General features: G+C 42.4%; 1 protein-coding gene across 1 annotated transcript in view; it reads left to right on the top strand.

The window, feature by feature from the left end:
- LOC144792231 (mucin-4-like) overlaps positions 1 to 22653 on the top strand; it is a 160810-nt gene that overhangs the window by 80912 nt on the left and 57245 nt on the right. Inside the window, exons 6-8 of the mRNA XM_078667137.1 lie at positions 14080 to 14150; positions 20216 to 20394; positions 22334 to 22490. Of these exons, the coding sequence (XP_078523263.1) occupies positions 14080 to 14150; positions 20216 to 20394; positions 22334 to 22490 (407 nt within the window). The remainder of the gene's footprint in view (positions 1 to 14079; positions 14151 to 20215; positions 20395 to 22333; positions 22491 to 22653) is intronic.

Here is a 22653-nt window from a genome sequence, read left to right as displayed (position 1 = left end):
CAGACAATAGCATGTGAATGGATCGGATGTATGACATTACAACGCATGCTTTTACCACGCATGCCTTTACAACGCTGTTTTTACAACGCATGCCTTTACAACACATAGTGCTTTGGGGCGCTGGATAGTGAATAGTTTAATTTACTATTCCAACTCCAGTCCCCGTGGATAGTAGGGAAGGTGTTGGATAGTAAATTAAACCTATTCCCTATCCTAGAGCGCCCCCCAGAGCAATGCGTTGTAATGGTTTGCATTGTAAAAGTTGCATCGTAAAGGCACTGCGTGGTAAAAGTTGTGTTGTAAAGGATGTTTCCCAAATGGATCGGGTGACAACTGTGAAATATAAAGAGCTGGAAGATATTGTCAGAATTTAAGGCTACGCATGGGTGGAAAAAATATATTTTCCTTTCCTCAATATACAAGCTGCAGAAGAATAAAAGATGAAGCTCCCCTTGTGGGGACCGTGCATCACTTGGGCAAGCTGAAAGAGCATCTACAGAATAAGAATTAGACGGAAAGCCTAACTTAAAGGGAATAAACTTTAGACGAAACCTCAGCAAGAGAAATCTATGTTGAGCGCTTGTAACAAAGGATAAATATGTGGTATCAATATTGTTTATTCTGAATGCAAATTGTACTGTATGACCCTGGACTTAGTACAGTTAGCATCCCATCCATCTCTCTATACAATTCCTTCTATCAATTCCTTTAATTCAGCCTAAGAAACAGATGAACATGTTGGTGGATTGTCAAATAATGTGCCCAAACCAATTGTATATAGGGTGCTTTTTACATATTGAAGACAATTTAACTTGCTTATACCATCTAAGGTTAGACAGTCGTGCAGAATTCTTCAGTTATCTTTAGTGAGAATCCCTTTGTTCTTACATAGAATCTTTACCTTGTTGCCCCCTTGTGAGGAATGAATGCTACATGACAAGGCATAGGTACCTGTCCTCTCTAGGATTATTTTCAAAGTATCTCGGCAAGAGATGCCAAAAAAAGGTAATGACTATTGGTCTTGAATAGAGGTGTGTACAACAGTGATCCCTATGTGCAATAGTTTGAGGAGAACTATAATAACCTATTTGACTCCACCTAGGGTTGTTCTAGTCTAGCAACTAAATCATCCACTGCTGACCATATTCACTGTGTCAGTGCACAAATGTACTGGGGAATAGTTACAGAAAATGAGTATGAACTGGATCCATATTAAAAGAACTAGACATGCCCAGATCTTCCAAATATAGGTAATATGCTGTGTACAAATAGCATACAGTGTGCCCAGTGCCTTCCTGGGTCTTTTACTTCTGTATTCCTCTTATATTTAAGAATCTCCAAATCCCTGTGGTTGCAAACAGCAGTTAGCGGAAACAGACAACAAGCAATGCATGCCGGGAGCACAGTATGATGATGAATTCCTTCATCTCCCTTCTCCCAGGGAACTGACATAAGGAATCCTAACTCTTAAACATTTTAATGTATGGCAAGTACACTACCAGAACATGAGACATCCTTCCAGAAAAAGTCTAGGAGACTGATGCAAGTTTTGTGGCCTGTGATGTTGCATTTTGTCAGGAAATGTTATTAAAGTTATGTAGAATGTTACAAATTTTTACAAAGTGAAGCTAAGCAGTTTCTCGTGTGAAATTGCAATACTAGGGACTACCTTGCACACATTGGTCAAGCTAGATATGGTATAAAATGCTAAAAAAAAAGGGGGTGGTGATAGACAGAGCATCTGAACCAATCAAACACTCACACCCAGTCAACAGATCTGGGTTTAATCCATCACCGTTCTTTAGCCCACTCTGCCACCCCAGTTCTGACATGGCTATATGCAAATCAGACTGACCCTGTGCCTCATGGGAACAGTCCAGCCCGAACTGCCAAGCCATGCCTTCCCTGGACCGGAAACAAGCTTCCGAGGACCAGTTTCTGGCATTTGAGCCGTCTTTAGCCCAGCTTGCTTGAATCCAGTGGCAAAGGGAGCAAGGGACTCATGTCTGAGCATACCCTGCCACACTTATGGCGGCCAAAGCGGTACAAAAGGGGGTGGTGATGGACGGAGCATCTGAACCAATCAAACACTCACACTCAGTCAACAGATCTGAGTTTAATCCATCACCGTTCTTTAGCCCACTCTGCCACCCCAGTTCAGACATGGCCATATGCAAATCAGTCTGACCCTGTGCCTCATTGGAACAGTCCAGCCCGAACTGCCAAGCCATGCCTTCCCTGGACCAGAAACAAGCTTCCGAGGACCGGTTTCTGGCATTTCAGCCGTCTTCAGCCTGGCTTGCTTGAATCCAGTGGTAAAGTGAGCAAGGGACTCACGTCTGAGCATACCCTGCCAACTTATGGCGAACAAAGTGGAACAAAAGGGGGTGGTGATGGACGAAGCATCTGAACCAATCAAACACTCACACCCAGTCAACAGATCTAGGTTTAAACCAGCACCGTTCTTTAGATCTGTTGACTGGGTGTGAGTGCTTGATTGGTTCAGATGCTCCGTCCATCCCCATCCCATTTTGTACCACATAGATTTGGAATAAGCCTGATCCAATGTCTCTGTACCTGCACAACATTTTCTGTTAAACTACACTTCCATGAATAAAAATAATGTAAGATGTTACAAATGTTCTTGACATTTATGTAACCTAATGTACTGCATGTATATTCTTTCTCTCTTAAGCCTACAGGGCTAACAATCTACTCCAAGTGTTGGTTGCCAGAATGGTGACATACATGTCTGGCCCACTTAGTGCATTCCAACTGGGATCGAGCAGCGTTGACCCCTGCTGGGGCTATGACCATTCATCCTTAGGATTGGCGAAAGAGTCAGGCCACTCAAACCATCATGTAATAGTGGCTCTCCTTGCTTCTAATGTCCCCCTGTCCAACTCTTGAGATAGCCATGCCCTTGGGGGTCCCCTTCACAATGGGGTGTCTGTCAGAGGAACATTCTGCAGTTACTGTCTCACAAGCCTCACTAGAGGAGTCATCTCACATCAGCTCTCTGTACCTCCGCAACTACCACAATATTGACTCAGAAAGAAGCAAATGAGGGCAAACCAAAGCACAAGTAAAATACACTTACCATTTAAGTGTATGTGACTGGGATAAACCAGCTCAGGCAACTGTTAATAGCTGAGAGCAGCCAATGAAGATCAGGCAGGTAGAATGCAGCCCCTCTGGTCTTTTCATGCTGAATCATTTTATTTATTTATTTAATGTTTTCTATAGCGCGAACATGACCCAGTGTAGGGTATCAGAGCGCTTTACAGTAGCGTATCATCAAAAGAGTACATTAGTGGAAAAACCAGAACATACGAGGACAAAACCAGTCATTACAGAATCACACTTCAGTATAGCATATCAACATATATACAGTCAATGTTTGAGTGACCAAGGCATATCTAAATAACAGGATCATCTTTGTACCAACATTGGATAGCGGAGCACTGAATGCAAGTGAGCAATTTATATATAAGTGATCAAATTATAGACAAGCTGTCGTCCAATCAGTCCTATGGGAGAAATTTGCTCATATAGAATGATTTTGCTTCCTTTTTGAAGGTTGCGATGGATGTGATTCTTCTAATGTTTGGTGGGAGTGCATTCCAAATTCTTGGTGCTGCTCCTGAGAATGCTCGGTCATAAGTCTTTTTCTTGCGGAAACGAGCCGGTTTCAGAAGTAAGTCTGTTTTGCTCCTAGAGGGTCGGTTAACTCCGGAAAGAGTAAGTTTTTGAGCCAGGTAACCTGGAGTATTGTGATGGATTGCATTATGGGTGATGCATGCCAACTTGAAATGAATTCTTGCTTCGAAAGGCAACCAGTTTAGCATTTTCAAGTGAGGGGAGATATGGTCGAATTTTTTGGAACCCACAATCAGCCTTGTGGCTGCATTAAGACAGGCTTTCAATGGGGCCGTTGTGATTTTGGGGAGCCCTGCCAGGGTAGTGCATCCATATTCAATCCTTGAAATGACCAGTGCTTGAACTGCAGTTTTAAGGTCTGTTTTGTTCAGGAAGGGTTTAAGTTTTCGCAAGTAACTTAAATGGAATCTGGCGTTTTTTGCCATTGTATTGATATGTGTTGACATGTTCAGGTTTTTATCTAGAGTAATTCCCAGTGATTTGGTAGAGTCGACAATCTTTGGAGTACAATTTAGGGCAGTGATAAGGTTGATCCATTCTGTTGTTTTTAATTTGCTTTTCTGCGGTGAAATAAGTAGGAATTCAGTTTTCTGAGGGTTTAGTTTCAGATGATTCTTGGTTAACCATTGGAGGGTTCTTGATAGTGCATGGTTCATTGTCTTTATCTCTTCTGTTGATACAACCTTGATGTACAACTGAGTATCATCTGCATACATGTGGAAAGCAATATTTGCTTTTTGTAATATTTCCGTGAGTGGTTCAACGTATAGATTAAAGAGCGCTGGCGAAAGTGTTGATCCCTGTGGAACTCCGATTGTATTATTGGTCGGGCCAGAAAGGGTTTGGTTGACAATGAATTTTTGGGATCTGTTCTCAAGAAAGGAGCTGAACCAGTTGAGTACTGTACCCTCTAGGCCCATTCGGTTTTCCAATCTATCTAGGATTTTGGCATGGTTCACCGTGTCGAACGCCGACGACAGGTCCAGTAAGATTAAGAGGCAGGTTTCATTGTGGTCAAGAGCCAGCAATGCGTCATCTACTATGTGCAAAATTGCGGTTTCTGTGCTGTGGTTTGGACGGAAGCCCGATTGGCAAACATTTAGCAGGTTGAATTCGGAAATGTGTAGACTCAATTGTTGTTGGACACATTTTTCCAATACTTTGGCTAACATGGGAATGTTAGTTACAGGTCTGAAATTGTTTGGCACAGAGGGGTTCTCTGTTGGTTTTTTTAACAGAGGAGTGACTTGTCCTGTTTTAAGGCAGGCCGGGATTTGTCCTTGTGATAGTGAGGCATTTATGATCTTCGTCCAAACTGGGATTAACAGGTGGTTAAAGGTGGACCAACATTTTGCTGGTAGGGGATCGTTGTAATGGTTTTTAGGTTTAGTGGTCGACATGATCTTTGCAATGTCTAATTCACTGATCGCTTTAAAACCTGACCATCTTGCATTGTTTTTAGGTTTCGTTAATTCTTGTTGAACCAGTTCTTCGTCATCCATATCCTTCCTACTTTCCATGTCTTCGGCTGCTTTTTTTAGTTCCCTCTCCAAATCGTTAGCTTTATTTGTAAAGAAGACTGAGAAATCTTCACTATTTAGACTTTTTGTAGTAATAGATGGTGCTACTTTAGCTGATTTGTTAGATTGTTCTTTGAGTAGATCAAAAAGTTTCCTGGGTCTGTTTACAGCATTATCCAGTTCTTTCCTGAAAAATTCTTTTTTTGATTTGATAATGCTTTTATTGTAAGCTTTTCTTGATTGTCTCAGAAGGGATAAGTGGGGCGAGGACGGGTGCTGTCTCCATTTGCGTTCTGATAGTCTCATTGATCTTCTTTCTTCATTAAGGGCATCATTGAACCACGGGTTTTTGACCTTGTCAGTGATCCTTTTCAGTTTTAATGGGGCTATGTCCTCAAGAATAGTTGACATAGATTTGTTATAGTGCAGAGTGAGATCATTGACGTCAACCATGCATTTGGGAGCTTGCAAATCTAATGTACAGCGTGCGGTTATATTTTCCATATTAATTCCTCGAGTGTCCCTGATCCATTTTTTTGGTTTAACCATTTGTGCAGATGATTTGATTTTTTTGAAGGGAATTTTGAAAGTGATTATATGGTGATCTGACCAATCACATGGTGTGATTACAATGTTCTCTATCGCTTTCTCTTTAGCTATAATCCAGTCTAAAATGGATCCTTTAGAATGGGTGGGAAGAAGGCATCCTTGGACTAACGATTGCTCTACCAGGAAGGTTTTAAGGATTGAGATATGACTATCTGTCTGATCTTCCCAATGCATATTAAAGTCTCCTAAGAAGATATCGTTAGACTGCAGATTAGAGTTGGTGGTCATGATTTCTATTAGCTGGTCTAAGAATTTGGTCTTTGTACCTGGAGGGTGGTAGAGTGCATGGAGTTTATAGTTTTGGTTATCAGCTGTTCTAAGGGACATGCCCATATATTCACAAGATTCTAATGGGTCAGCATGAATTTTTATGATGGAGATGTCTGATCTGTAAATACACGCGATACCTCCACCCCTACCTTCCTTTCTGTCCTGTCTCATGATTTGGTAGTTCGGTGGGACTAACATGTCTAAACAGGGCGAAGATGTGTCTGATAACCAAGTTTCAGTCAAGATGGTAACGTCTGCTTCATGGCTAAGAATGATGTCGGCTATGTCAGCCGCATGTTTATTTGCTGAGCGACAATTTAGTAGTATACACCGCATGTGTTTCTGATCATTGGTCCTAGCCGAGACAGACACTTCCGGTACTAACGGCACATTTTTAAGGTTGTTGGCATTAAGCCCTCTTACTTTGGACTGATAGGTTCTGTCCCCATTCGTTGTGATTGTTTTGATTGATTGGATATGGTTTTCTCCTGTCCCATTATGAACAGTGGGAGAAGGTTCATAGGACGATAAAATGGATACAAGTTCACTATTTGACAAATAGTTGAGTTGGGATCGTGGACGGTGAATTCTGTTTGATACCGCCATGGGGGTGGATCTGTGTTTAACTTGTGTTTCCCTCGAGGTAACTTGAAGGACCTCCATTCTGGCAATCCATTTTTCTGATAGGCACAGCAGATTTTTCATATCTTTAATAGCAGATAGCATAGCTTTGTAAGTCTTGCAGGTTTGCGTGCTGAAATCTATAACATCCCCATTTATGAGATGTGGTCTTGTTATTCCGACGTCCGAACTGTGGGGTATACTAGAAAGTTGTTGTGTGGGTGTTCTTATCGAACTGTGGGGTATACTAGAAAGTTGTTGTGTGGGTGTTCTTATCGGATGGCAAGTTTTGATTGTCTCTGCAGTAAGTGTCTGTGTATTTTTAAGCCTGGAAACGGGTCCGCCACTCCCTGTAAAGTCATCCTGCGTGTCACTTCCTCTACCAAGATCTACTAGCGATCTATCCACCCGTCTGACCATTCCCATTTGAAGGTCAAGATCATTGTTCAGGCTAGGATGAGAGCAAGACTCAAGGGGATACGATTGTTGGGGCTCCTCGTTAGGTAACGTGTCATTTAATGCTAAGGTAGTAACTGACTGTTGAGTTTCTAGAGTCATGGTGGATCTAGTTTCACTATCATTAGAGACATCATCTTCCTGGGAAGATATTTGGGGCTCGATCCTAGGGTTTAAGATAGCTAGTCTACCTTCGCTACCAATTGTATTAGGCTGCGAATTAATAGTTACCTGGTATAAAGGTTGAGGTTCTTCATTGGTGTTAGTACTACCAGACGAACTAACTTGACTAGACTGTTGTAATGCACTTTCCCTGCCTATTTCCATCGTATCAGGTGGGTTCCCAAGAGGGACCATTGCTTGAGGGTTCGTATGTGGATTAGGTTTTCTGGACGTGGAACTGCTGATGACCTGATTTTTTAATATAGAGAAGAATCTTTCAAAGCGTTCCAGATCACTGTTGGCGGCTTGAATGAGCACTGTGCCATTTTTATAACATGTAATATTTAATGTTGCTCGCAGTTTTCTAGATGGCGTGATCAGTAACTTAGTTCCATAGGGAATATTCTTTGATTCCTGAATTTTTAGTGAGTTGCTTATTGTATTTTTCCATTTGGCCATTCTGTTTGTAAAGAAAATAAAGTCATTAATGAACACGCCTTTTTTAGAATTGGCAGATGTGTCCAGAATTAAAGTTTCGGGGTTAGTTCTAATAATGTTTTGTTTAAAGCATTTGGACGCATTTTTAGACATACTGGTAGGGTAAATTATTGAGTACGAGTTCGATTCTTCTGGCTTTAGGTGGTGACCTGCCATGTTGTAGACTAGAGAGATTGTGTCTTAATTGACTAAATACTCTTCTGGAGTTAGAAATATACTCTCCCTAGATTCATCAATGGTAAACCGAGCCAGTGAGAGAGAAGAAGGAAATCATGAATCTAGGAATCTAGAAATCATGAAACAGAGAATGTGCTACAATATATTTCCCATGTGGGTGCTTTAATCAGAGTGCTTCAATGTGATTGTTTTACCCTTTGATGTCCACTTTTCATGCCTCTATTTTTTTAGGTTAATATTGTGTTATGATTTTTACAAAAGCCTACTTTGGACTTTTAAGGCCTTCATCTTTTAACTGGTTTGCTACTTGAGTTGCTGTTTCTCTAACAGAAAAGTAAAATTTGACAAGATTTAGGCCCTTCTTACAAACTCCCCAAATTACGATCCTGGGATACGGGGGGACTGCATAACCCACGGGTTCTGAGTTACTTCTACACAATAAGGCATAACACGTGGACTTGTGAATAAATACCATGTTCAAATCCATGGGTTTTTTACCCACTATGAGAGTCATGATGGGCACAAAACCACATCTATTTACCACCTACATGGACATGGGTAAAGCTTCTGATGGGAGAATAGGGCCATCATTTACAGTGCCTCACATTTTTCAGGAGAAGGACAGTCTGGGGCCAGGCACAACTGTGGCATGCAACCCCCACCCACTAATACATGGAGGTTCAGGTCTAGAATTTTCATGTTTCTGGCAATACTAAGACTGTATTTTCAGAACTATTAATCCCCAGCCCTGAATCACCAAGCTACTAAGAAGGTGCTGAGCATTGTCACCCTGGTGAGTGGTGTCTCCAGGACTCCTGTCCAGTAATAATATAAGGGATAAAGCACCCCTGCTGTTTATTAGAAGGATATTGCAAGCCACTGAGGAGTTCCATGACTATATAGAGGAACAAGGTTGAAGGCCAAGTTTCTTTATATGGTAATGGGACTCTGAGGTGACTTACAGTATCCTTAGCATGTACGGCAGGGAGTCGTTTAATCCATGTAATACATGCTCACACTATCACCTTTCCTGCAAACCACTAAAACCGTTGGTGTGTAGCTCTTTCACATGAAAAAGAAAGCAGATTAGTAAACATGAGGATTACAAACTGAAACTCTAGTGCAAAATTAAACACATCAAAAGGCTATTTAATATCTGTTGGAAAAATGTATTAGAATAATTTAATACAAGATCGTTCCTGCCAATAGACCCGAATCAGGTTGTTCCTCTGTCTCAATAGAAGTCAATGGGGTAAATACATTATCCCAATATATATTTTTTAATCCCATACTTTGCTCTTCTAAAATATTGGCATGTATGAAAGTCAATTTATAAATGTGCAGAAACATGCAGAAAGGTTATCACTTTTCTTACCTAAGGAGTGCAAACAATCAACATGTTACCGTAAATATCGCCTTTCCTCATGTCACTGCACAACTAGTAAAACAGAGGAGAAAAAACAAAAGCCACCCATCTTTTTCATTCTTTAACTTTGTTCAGTGACTTGACCTGCTTTCCTGTCCACTGCTGGCTCTGAAAACAGGCATTGTGATGTCAGAACTCACTGGACTCAACTGTAATAATTCATTACAATTGAATTCTGACATCATTTCTTTATAAGAAGAGACTGGGTGTGTCACTGTAGTAATAGAAGTAATAAGTTTATTGTGCAGGTAATTAAAACCATTACAATGATTGACCCACTATTATAAACAATAAAACCTCAATTTTTTTTATGAGAAGGCTGATAGCCATAGTTAAAAATAAATGCGTTAAGATTGGAAAGAAAATCCAAACCCCCGGCCTCAGTAATCCATAATCTTGTTTCTTCATTTCGTCCGGCGAATATTAGTAACTGTCAATGAGATAAAAGTAACCCCCTTATTAGAGTCTTGGCTGCAGAATGATTACAGGCCGAGAGGCGCCGATTTAAAGTGCATAGTGCTGCCTCGGCTTCCATTGGATTGTGCAAAATATGTCATATAGTTAGCCTTTCGATAGTTTCCTTGAGGCTTGGGTGTGCAAAAAGACTTGACATTGTATGCTTAAAACACTGTTACGGTTGTGTGCACTTTTTTTTAAAATGTAGGTAAGCTGCGATTAAAAACTTTACCAGACAGCAGCTTAGTTGAGTGTCTTGGCCAGAGAAGCTTGCAAGCACCGCTTGTCTGCACGACCATATCTGTTTTTTGTTGAAAATGGGTCTGAGTAGTAGCCGGCGCTCCTGCATCCGCTCGCAGCAAATGGTTATAATATGGACTATGTCTTCCTCTCCTTCCCCACAAAGACGGCACATTGCTGGCTTTGGAGGGCGCAGCCAGGACGGGCAGATGGTATGCTGTCGGCAACAGATCCTTACCGAAATTTCGGAAACTTCTCTTTGATGATTCTGGAGAGGTTAGAGAGGAGGTAAGCTCGAGGAGTCGCTTTACTATAAGATTGTATAGTGAGCCAGCAATGCGAGCCTTCGGTCAAGGCCGCTTTGTCTTGTAAGATGGACTCTTTTTTAACAATGTTATTTACGATTTTCTTGAAGCTTGCCATGGTCCCAGGCGTTGCCCAGAGTTGCCGTAACCCCAACTGGTCCAGTGCAGTGTCCAAGAAATGTCTGGCTGGGCAAGTTTCTTTCGTTTCTACTTCTCTCCACAAGTAGAAATTTAAAGTTTCTGGTTGCCCTTTTTTGATCTTGAACCAGGTTTTGACAAACTCTCCTTTCCTGGCTAGCTCCTGTTTTTGTATCCCAAATTCCAGCCTCATTTGCGCTGGAGATGTGTATCCAGGCAGCCCGTATATAATTCTTAGCGCTCTGGCGATGGTACCATTTAAAGTTTCCGTATCCCTCCCTCTCATGGCTTCGCTTTCATAGGTGATAGATGGTATGAGTTTGGCCTGTATCACCTTGGTCAGAGGGAGGAAGCTCGAGCCCGCGGTTATGTTCTTCAAGTTTCTTAGTGCTACTGCTGTCATAAGCCCCCTCTTTTTTATAGCCTCAAATTGTACTTTGTAATTGCCTTTACTAACGATCATAACCCCCAGATATTTGTAGTCTTGTACGACTTCAAGCTTGCATTTAGCCGGGTGTGTCACTGGTCACCGATAATATATGGATAGACACCCCCTCTCCATATGGGTCTCACAGGCTTTATTATACCTCGCTACCCTGCTTTGAACCTCCCACGCACAAATGTGTGTTTTTACTGTGGGTGGTCCTCACATGGTGTGTATTTTTATTTCTTAAACAATATTATCATCAAGTAAAAACCATACATTAAATCACAGAAAACTTTACAGTCAGCGCTCTCAACATTCGGCACAGAATTCTCGAATCTCTTATGTCGGCCACCAATTTCCGATCTATAAGAATCATCTTCATACACTTCTCTTCAACGATTCATCTATTTTTTACACTTTACACCATAATTCAGACACAGGCCCTTTTTCCAGAATCCAGCTCATTTCAATGTGTCTTTTTGCAGTTGACGTCCAAATGATACTCCATTGCATTATGTGCATTTTCCCCTAGGAATTAGGTACATTTTATTGGAAATGAATTATTAGTAGTGATAAGTACTGACTTAAATCATGTAAAAAGACCCCAAATAGAGTAAGAGGGTCAGTCAAGGTCTCAATAAATTGTTCCCTTGCTCAACACTTGGTAGTTGGCAGTGAGCAGGCAGTGCAACTTAGGCAGCAGGTGCATAAAGCATTTAAAAATACAATTACATTAAATAAGTAAGACACAACACAAAATAAAAATGCAACTCTAATTTAGAAAAATAGATTATAATTGTTTTAGCTAATAGACTAAAAAAAAGCAAAAATCTAATGTAGAGAACCTGCGATATGAGTTTTTAAAGAATAAACACTTTTGAGTGTTCAAAAACATGTAGCGCCACTTTGGGACATCTGGTTGTACTTTACTCGGACAGTGTCAAAGTTTGAGGTTGACAAAAATGGAGTCCTCGTTGGATACACTAAGCGGGAGGCCTTCGTCAAAATGTGACCTTCAGACTTACAAACTTTTCTGGAGGATTTTCTCTCGATGTCGAGCTGTCCCCTTCAGCAGGACAATTTTGATGTGACATAGTTGGATAACTTCTCCATGAGGCCCCAGACAAAATTCTGGAAGTCTGAAGCCTTGGAGCTTTCAGTGGGGCAAACCTGAAATCCAGGCTGGGTCGCGGTTGTAGGTAGCTGGATTGACTCTAGACGTTGAGTCGGTTATCGTATGGAGCTTTTTCCCAAATTTCCTTTTAAACTTCTCCAAACTTCTGGAACTTCTTCCTGAAGTTCCTCTTGAGAGTTAAAGTGTCCAGAATACAAATCCAAGGGTCTGGAATCTCATAGATGGTCCTTTAATTGTCTAGACAGCAATTCCAACAATTCATCTGGCCAAATCCTTAAAAGTCCACTGGACTCACTCCAGGATGGGGAATCTTGATGGAGATAATGCAGCCGGACTCTGTTAACTTGTAGCTTGCAGGGAGTCCACTCCTTAACCCTTCTTGAAGCAAGACAAAGTTGTTAGGGCTGTAGTACCACATTGTGCAGTAGGTGTAGCCCTTCAAAGCGCAATCCTCTGTGTGGAGATCCAAGTACCAGCAGGGCAGACCTTCTTCTTGTATATTCAGGCAGAATATTTGAGTAGCTATACAGCTCTCCCATATTGGTTCACAGTTTCTGGACGTCAAGTAGGGGGCCACCACTGACCAATGGAATGCAGGGTGCCACTCAGGCATGACCAATTTGTCCAAACTGTGGCATATTCTTTTCCCAGAAAGCATCATTCTCTCAAACTACAACATGGAGAAGGTCTCTCCTTTGGTGTTAGATGTGGCTATGCCAACCCACTGGTGTGGCTACATTTCCTAAACACTCCCCTTCCAAACCTCATCCGAATCTAATTACAGGAGCTCCTGTGTGGCTGGGGTGGCAGGATATGGGGTCAGACTGTGCTGTCCTGAAGTATCATGCTCCCTTTAAAGACCAGTTTGGCTACCCCTCACCTCCATTTTACCATCTGCTCTGTAGCGTGTATTTCTCTGCCCATAGGAAACCCATTGTCTCTCTAGCAGGACTTTTCACACCCCATTAGAGCAGCCTGGCCAGCATGGGCAGAGGCTCACCAATCAAGAGAGAACAGCTGAAAGGCTTGATTTTGTCTTACGGAAAAGAAAGTTTAATGTCATGGTTTTTATAAATCTAACAGTGGAAAGTTGTTGGACTTATCTTAACTATTAGTTTGATACCTTGAAGAATATTTTGCGTGGCTCCCATCAATATTTATACTCAAATAAAAAGTTACAATGTTAGCCTATGGAGTCATTCACTACAATGGAGAAAAATGAAATTGGCACTTTTTCCCTCACAAGGGCTTATAAAACATTGTTTATAAAGTCCCTGCTTATAGTTACAAGGCACTCTACCCCTGGTGGGCCTAGGGAAGACCTAAGGTGTGACTTATATGTACAGAAAAAGTAGATTAATACTTTAGAAGTACCTTAAAATACAAAGTCGAATTTGCATATAATTTCAATTTATAAGCAGCCTGTAAGGCACAGCTGGCTTTTAAAATGACAGTAGACACCAAAGTAGTGCACTCTCCATTGCAGGAAATCCATTGGGCCTCGAAACCTCCCATCCCTATTATATACTAAGGACGTATAGGTAGATTGAAGTCTGCCTTTACCAATTGTAGTTATACCAAATTACCATGTACTTTTTACGTAGAGCACAGGCCCTGAATCTGGTTAACAGAGCCCAGGGAACTGCCAGAGTCAGAAAAGCAGCACCCAGTAGTGAAAATGGTTGTAAAAGGTGAGTGGACACTGCAAACAGGTCTTGATTTCTCACACAGGCCCACAGTGCAATGCTGAATATTTTATTTTAACATAGTTCCTTCTTCGGTCGGTAGAGTCTGCAGATTTCTATCCACCAGTCTCCAATACCATCCATGACATTGCAAGACTGAATCAATTGCACCATGTTAGCCTAGGCCAGCCCACAGGAGTTGTGGAATTATTTTTACAGAGAGCAAGGATCGTAAGATATGTTCTCTGCAGCCATTTAAAGTACATAACTCACCTTCTATCTATTTCTTTCCAGATTCAGGAAGTCCTTGCAGATCTACCAGTCAGAGGGCTGTTTAATAACAACAGTACCCACCGCACTGCAGTGTAAGTACTTACCGAACTGAGCAGCACAGAGTCACAACACACAACAATCCATATACAAAAGCAGGAAAAGTGCAGCGACCTGATACAACAGAAGTGTTTAGGTAGAAATTCAGGGCTTCATTTACAATGTTTTGCTGTAAGGCAGTGCCACAAGCCTTCTGCTCAGATACAGTGCATTCATGTCCTCTTTCCCTGCGCTGGCGCTCAATTGACTGCCATGCACCTTCTTGCTCAAAACAATCAATGGAGGCGACTTCCTCTTTCTATATGTGCACCTCCCCTATGCCTCTCCTGGTGAGGCATAGGCTTTTGACACTTTCCCAGGTTTACAACGTGTTGTAAATCTGGGACTGTGTCAAATGCCATTGGTGTTACGTGGCTACACCCACTGGAACGCCCATGGCATGCCTCCCCATCTTAGATTGAGGCAATGCAGTGACTTACACACTGAATACATGGGTCAGACTCTGTCACAATATAGTCTTCTGCTTTTGTCACTACAGATGGGATAGGAGTGTCCACTTATACCATCATGGCAGCTAAATTAATTTTCCCTAGAGGACATCACATTTAGGGACTCTTAGGCGGCCAGGATTACTGAATGTGTTGGTTCCAACTCAGGCACAGCGTTGAGCTGTGGTGTTGAACGGGAGGCTTTCAAGGTAGTGATGCAAGGGCACAGCCTGGGACATTCAGTGGGTATGCGACCTGATTTGGAGCTAGATCTTCAGAAAATGACAGAAGAGCTCAATGACCGAGCAGACAAGCTGGGTAGCAGCCCCCGAGCCCTTTTGTGATTGCTATTAATATACGAACAATTCAATGTGACTTTGTAGTGGCTGCAAATCCATGTGTACAAAAAATACTTAAACAGGTTACACGAGGAGGAGGGATGAATGGGACAGTTTTTTGCCTGGTTGCTATGGGCAGATAGTAGTGGGGCTCCTATTACTTGCCTGGTGTCATTGGAGAGAACGGTTGTTTTCCAGCTGAAACATATAAATGAGGCATTCAGTTCTTACTATATGTGTGCCTCTTTATCGATTGCCGGAGCTAGAAATTCTGAAAGCATTGAAATCTTTCTGGGAGAATTAGCTAGTCAAGTATCAGATGTCGAGGTAAGGGAAACTATAAAAGACTTGACAATAGGTATAACATGTGGTGCATACGGGTTTGTTCCTCATAGAGTTTTATAAGGTGTTTGTGGGTCATATGGCACCTAAGTTGGTAGAAATGAATGAGGAGGCCTATCAAAGGGCATACTCAGTGTAACGTAAAGATAGGCTCAGGTAGTGCCCCTGCCTAACAGTGCTTTTGCAGAAATGTGGCTTCCCCGGACACGTGACACTTATAACAACCTGGGAAGAGTCTATTCAATTCTGTACGCCCATGAACTACCACCATAATTGTGTCAGCACTCCGGGGGGACAAGGTGGCCTGTTAACTAGGCCTGGGCAGTAAATTCCGTTCCTCTCGCGGAATTTGCAAAATGTGGGTAATAGCGCATTCCACGGAGAACGCGGAATTGGCAAAAATTCCCTGATCTGCAGCTTCGTGGAATTTTTTGCTTATCGTGCTTTCAAAATGTGTGTTCGCTGGATATTTCCCCCAAGCACGCAAACAGCGTTAATGAACAGGGAAAAAGCATCATGAACGGGTGGAACAAGCAATTTGACGTGTTTGCAGAACGTTTGCATGCTCACAGAGATTTTTTAACATTAGTTGGAGCTTTGCGTGGCGGGACTATGCAAATTCTGCCCACCCCTACTGTTATCGCGCCAGCTGCGAGCTCCGCAGTCTCCGCTGTACTGAGGCTTCCTTATTGCATGGGCTGAAGCTCTCCTTCTCGGCTTTCGACGTCTTCCCAGGCATCACGTTGCCCTCCTGTCGCCAGCAACACAGTAGGCCAGTCTCTATTTCAGAGATACCCTCCCTTGCCAGTGCTGGAGGGGGAGGAACTAGCCCAGGAAGACATAATTGTGTCAGTGGATCTTGAGAAAGCTTTTGAGACAGTGTGCTGGGACTTCCTGGATTCACTATACATTGCTTGGGCCTTGGTGCTAATTGGGTGAGATGGATCAGTGTGCTCTACACTCACCCAATGGCTAGGGTTAAAACAAGGTGCACGATTTTGATGGGCTATGAAGTGTTTAGGGGAACAAGGCAGGGCTGTCACCTGTTGCCCCTCTAATTTGCTCTGGTTGTAGAGCCAGTGGTGGAAAAATTTTGAATGGAGAGAATGGACTGGGGGATTAGACAGGATGGCTCTGCACATGTTATTTCCTTATTTGTGGATTATCTCATTATTTATCTCTGGGATGGTGCAACAGATATTCCTCTGGATTTGCAACTCCTGAAAAAGTTTGGAAAGTGTTTGGGCCTCTATGTACACAGGAGTAATATGTGTTTGTTACCTGTGGTCACAGGTTTGGATCACCCAGTTTCTTTCCATCTGACATAATCTAGGCTCCAAGAACCTTTAGATACTTCGATATCCGGATCGTCCATGATCTGGTGGACCTGCGGGAGGGTACTCAAGGTGGGGGGGGTGTTTGTCCTGTGTTTCTTTTTTGGCATAAATGTAAACTACCAACCATGGTGCGTGTTGCACTTTCTAAAATATTCATGCTCCCTAGACTTCTCTACTTTAAAATAATCTTCCAGTGAAAATTCCCGTTTGATGGTTCATGAGACTTAATACACTCCTTTGTGACTTGATTTGGGATTGGTGGGTGTCGGAGGGTTGCATTAGCTACCCTCTTTCACTACCCACTTGAGGGTGGCCTGGGAGTATTGGACTTTGAATTGCACTTTCTAGCAGCTTAAGTCAGTAGATAATAAGATAGCTTGATGGAGTGGGCCTAGTGGATCTTGGCCTGGTAGGTCACAAACGTATCCAGGAACTTCTGTTTACAAAGCTGTTATCTCTGGCAATTCCCGCCCGACTAGCCTTTTGTATACTGCCCTAATCTGCTGGTGATGTGGGCTACGTTGCACTTGTATGGAGTCCCCTTATGACCATGAACTTCCATTGGTGGGACTACCTCATGGTGAACCATTGACTTTCTTTTGTTCAAGGTAGATGGACCCCTGTGTTGAGGAAGGGTCGTTGACCCTAGGAGAGCGTTTCCAAACAAATGCTTTAATTCCCTTTGGAGAGCTGGTGGAACAGTCAGGCCTGCCTGTGGGACATTTCATTACTTATGAATTCCTTACTCATGCTCTACAGAATTTGTGGGGGAATGCGGATGTGGAACCACCAACACATGCAGTTCTTCAGTTGCTTCTGACCATGGGATTGGGATCTCATTTGGTCTTGTGGTGCCTTAAGGCCCAAAATGGGCTAGTAATGAATGGCTTGGGTGCTCCCAGGGCTCGTTGGTCTGCTGATTTGGGAAGAGATATGATAGATGCTGAATGAGGGAGGGTACTTACATATCAAAATAAGGTTTCTCACAACACACATCTTCAATACATTCAATTTAGGTGCATCCATAGGACATTACCCACTCCCCACGGGATCCATACAATATATGATGGGGAGCGAAGAAGGTACCCTTCCTCCGAAACTCTACGAGCAGAATTTGGACACACGACCTGGGAGTGTCCAGGACTAATAGGGTTCTATGGGGAAGTCATTGTGTATCTTAATAAGACATTGTCTAGATCACTCACTAATACACCTGCTGTTTATTTACTTGGTCTCTTCCATAGGCAAGACTTCAAGAAGGTGGGGTATATATTGTGAACTTGGCCCTGGCTTTTGCTAGGTGACATTTGGCCGTGGCCATGAAATCACACACTGGACCTAGTGTGGAGACATGGGTGCCTGATGTTAGTCACTGGGCCCTGGTTGAAGAAATAGCAGTTCAGAGGGAGAAAGCCAGGGGCGTACGTTGCAGACCTATTGCTCTTCTCTTGAGGAAAGTTAAATGGGAGTCCCCTGGTGATGAGGGTACAGTTGGCATTGAGGAAGGGTAGACTGTGGGGTGGAGTCCTCGCAGGTGGCGCGTAGATGCTGCTGTAGATAGAATGTATTGCCTTTTCCTGCCCCCTCACCTGCTGCACTGACTCTGCAGCAATTGATGTTGTCCTGCCATCCTATAATAAGCCTTAGACACGCATAGACACAGTTAATGTTTATATTTTAATGTGTATATTTTAAATACTGTATTAAGATGCCTGAAAAAGAGTGCATAACCCCCCCCCCCATGACAGGCGTTTGATTTGTGGGCATACTATTCTAGATCAAACAAATTTATTCAGTACATATTTTGAACTGCATTACTATTAGCTGTAATCTCAGGAATCTGACTCAGATTTGTCACTGCACCACATTGTTGTGTTTTTTTTTAAATGCCTATAAACAAAAGTGTATAATAAATAAAAAAATGAAGGTGTGTCCTCTTAGTACAGACAACTTCGTGCATTGTAGTAAACTACCCCTTCCTTACCCATAGAATGAAGGCCACAATTATGAAGAAAATACAAACAGATCTGAGATTAGCCTAATTATGAGGCATATTTTCTTCTTAATCTAGGAGCAGAAGAAATATAATTACCTAATTGCAATTCATAGAAAATCACAATTGGGTAATCGCTATTCCAAAAATGTGCACACATTGCTCTTAGAGCTTTGCCTGAGCACTCTTTTACCTTTTTAGGAATTCACGAAGACTATGCCTTGAAAGCTACACCGGTTTCCAGGTGCACTTAACAGAGTATCATGTGACTTTCCAAAGGCTCCTAGTCATCCCATTGCAAAGAACTACGGGGCATATTATCAAGGGGGGTGATAGGAAATTATCGCCGTTTTCAGCTGCTAAGCGGCGATAATTCTATCGCCCTATTAGCAAGCTGTCGCTAACAGCAGTTAGCGACAGTTTGTAGGCGATAGCGAGCGGTTTGGGGCCCGCTTTGCATGTCAGCGATATTTATTGCTAATGACATGCAAGGTGGGCGTACCCAACCTGTTAGTGACTGAAAGCAGTCGCTTACATCACTATCACCTATTACCAACACAGGCGTAGCGATGGAAATATTCGCGCTAAGCACGAATATCTCCAAAACTAACGCCTGCTCAGACCAGTTCTTAACCATTATATCCAATGGGAGTTGGATATAATGGCTAAGACCCTGTTAGCGATAATGCGTGAATATCGCTGTATTCTCAGCGATATTCACGGATTTGCCGCTATCGCTGGGAATTTTATCGCTTTTGAGATAAACGTTGCTAATAGCACGTTTTCTCAGCGATAAAATTCGGTGAAGCGCGGTGATAAAAAAATTGCCGCTAAGCCTACTTAGCGATAAATATCGCTATTTGTTGATAATATGCCCCTAGCTTTAGGGCAATTGGAGCTTCCTGTGGAAATGCATTTTTTTTTCTCAACAGAGAAAACATTTTTCCCCATGGAGAATAGGTTAATCTATTCCCCCTTCCTTTTTTAAAAGAAAGTTACTCCAGTCCTTGGCTGGACGAAATTTCCAACTATTTCAATTGTGGAAGGGGGTTGAGATTTTAGATTGCCAACAAAAGTTCTTGTTTGTGAGTTTTCTCAAAGTTTCAAGGAAAACCAAGATTCTGGCAATGCCCACTTCTCGCCAATTGAATAAGATTTATCACTGCAGATTTTTCCTTCACTCATAGTTAAGAAAGTCACCAGTAAAATCAATTTTCACGCTGTGGATTTCTAGGAGTGTAAAATTTGTAAATTCAATCGTAATGTTATATTTAGGGCTGATTTCAACATTGTAAAAAGTACCCATTAATTCCTACATTGCCCAAAAACAAAAGGCTGCTGAAGATACCTAAATTATTTACAGACAGGAGTAAATTGCTGTAATAAGTGTAATGAAGCAGAGGGGTGAAAAGTTTGGTAACCTAATATTTTCCACATTATTTATTGAAGGTTCTTCCAAAGAATCTAAAATGGGAGCAAACAAGTACATCTTACATAAATGTAATGCACATCTGAGATTTTTTTTCATTTCAATTTGGCACAGATGTCTATATGCTTTATGCTGTGGCAATTATTTATTTGTATTTATGTCTTTCTTTTCAGTCAAGGTGCTGCACACCTCATGAATGTCACGACTCAGTTTAACTACAGCGGGGTTGCTGCTGAGATCAAGTACTTGAACGAGCAGTTGGTCCCGGCCTTAAACCGTAAGATTGACAGTCTCAGAGCAGTGAAAGCCACAACAAAGATTGCTTTTATTGGAGTCATCAATGGCAACTTCAGTAAGTGAATCTTTTTTTTGTTGTTAGGAATCGCTATATTGAAAAATTCCATTAACAAGAACAAGATTAACAATATATCCATAAAGATTCCACAGAGAATAAGATCAATAAACAAAGGGGCAGATTTACAAGCCCCTTGCGTGTCTTTTACGCCGCCGTTGCGTCACTTTTGTGACGCAGCGGCGGCGCAAAAGATGCGATATGGTGCGGGGTATTTACAACGTGACGCATCTGGGAGATGCGTCACGTTGTAAAGCCCTGCGGCAGAAGGAGGCGTTCCTGCGCAGGGAGGGGCGTTCCGGCGCAGGAACGCCTTCTAAAAGTGGCTGAGTGAAATCTACAAGATTTCACTCAGTCACTTTGGTGCCAATGATGCGTCAAAACCCTGCGCCTGCTTGAAGCAGGCGTAAGGATTGATGCAGCATTAACAAGATGGGCCCCCCAGAGTATTGCTGGAGCTGCGTCGCGCTTGCGACGAAACTCCAGCAATGCGTCACTCTTACGGCACAGATTCGTCACGCATCTGTGCCGTTTTTGCCCCATGGTGCGCCGCATTGTAAATGCGGCGCATCCATGGTGGCGGAGGCATGGCGCACAATAAATGGCGCATCCCTGCTGATATGCAGGGATGCGCCACTTATTGTAAATATGCCCCAAAATACTTAATATTTAAGTATTAACATTTAACTAATTGCATTATAGAGGCTTTTAAGAAAAGTACATAGGCAATTCATTATTAAGACTTAGCACTTGTATGTGTTTTTTTTGTTTACAAAAAAGAAGGAAATTCAGAAGTGATAAAGGAAAAAGAGAGAGTGAAGAAAAAAGGAGAAGGTATAAACATGGTCACTACTACCTGGCTTTCCTGCTTTGGAACACCCACCCTGAGGGAGAGGTGTGGCGCAGCGGTCAGAGCGGCTGACTCTGGAGTGTGGTGTTCATGGTTCGATTCCCAGAAGCAGATTAGCTCAGCATCACGTGACTCTGGGCAAAAGCTCACTTAATCTCCCCAACGGCCCACAGCTCCCACAGACCCTTATGGGTGATTAGTTCGCTCTTTACAAATACCTGGTTATTTATTTCCCCTGTATACATTGAATTCCTAATTATGTGCTTTTTTCTACACAAATCATACTATGCTAAATCTGGTTTTCTTTTTGAAAATCATGAAAAAAAAACTGTTCCGCTTGCCAGGAAAGTTATCTCCAATGGGGAGCATTGGAGATAACTTCCATGGCAAGGGGGACAGGGTAAACAACCTTTACAACGTAACTTTTACATCGCAGAGCCTTTACAACGCAACCATTACAACGCAAACTATTACAACGCATTGCTCTGGGGGGCGTTCTAGGATAGGGAATAGGTTAATTTACTATCCAATAACCTTCCCTAGTGTCCCCGGGGACTGGAGTTGGAATAGTAAATTAAACTATTCACTATCCAGCGCCCCAAAGCACTATGCGTTGTAATGGACTGCGTTGTAATCCTTGCGTTGTAAAGGCATGCGATGTAAAAGCATGCGTTGTAACGTCATACATCCGAGGGACAGTATTCACTGCCTCTTACCCCCAGATTTCTATGCGGGGAGGGGCAGTGAAAACTGGCCTGTATGTAGGTGGGAAGGCAATGAGGTCAAACTCCAACAACCCTTACTCCGTCGGGCCATCGGAGGGTCTAACTACAGTAGAGTCAGAGTAGTCTTCTCTATGGTCTGCCCGCATCTGAATTCAGCATGTGGACCATCATCTTGGCAATAAGATAGAGAAACTTTACCTCCAGGAATGAAATATTCCCCTAAGTGCCCCCAGATGGCTCACAATGGTGAAGTAAATGAACACAAATCTGAATGCTTTAATTCTGATGACAGACTTCTTAAAGATAATATATTATCTTTCTGAAGTGAACCTGATGCCACTCTCTCCTACTCCTTTATCTGCAGCAAGTCAGGATGACCTGGTGAAATACTTTTCCTGCAGTGCCTTTCAACAGGATGCTTACACACTGAACAACAAGACATTTTTTTGTGAGTCCCAGTGCATCAATTATTGCCAGAACCGTGGCAGCTGCACCCTGACCTTCAATGGCCCTCTCTGCAGGTATGGTAAATCAACTTTCATCCGATGCCTTCACCAGGATCCTTCTCTTGATTGACCACCATAACTTGGATGACTGGTTAGATGCAGTAGTAGTATCATGTTTATTTCAAATTACAAATCCATAAAACATCCTATGAAACATAGCAACTAGCTCAAATGCAAA

This window comes from Lissotriton helveticus, chromosome 11 (assembly GCF_964261635.1).
Source record: "Lissotriton helveticus chromosome 11, aLisHel1.1, whole genome shotgun sequence".
In the NCBI taxonomy this organism is placed as follows: Eukaryota; Metazoa; Chordata; class Amphibia; order Caudata; family Salamandridae; genus Lissotriton; species Lissotriton helveticus.
Note: the sequence above shows the minus strand (reverse complement) of the source record. Positions and strands in the feature narration are given on the sequence as shown.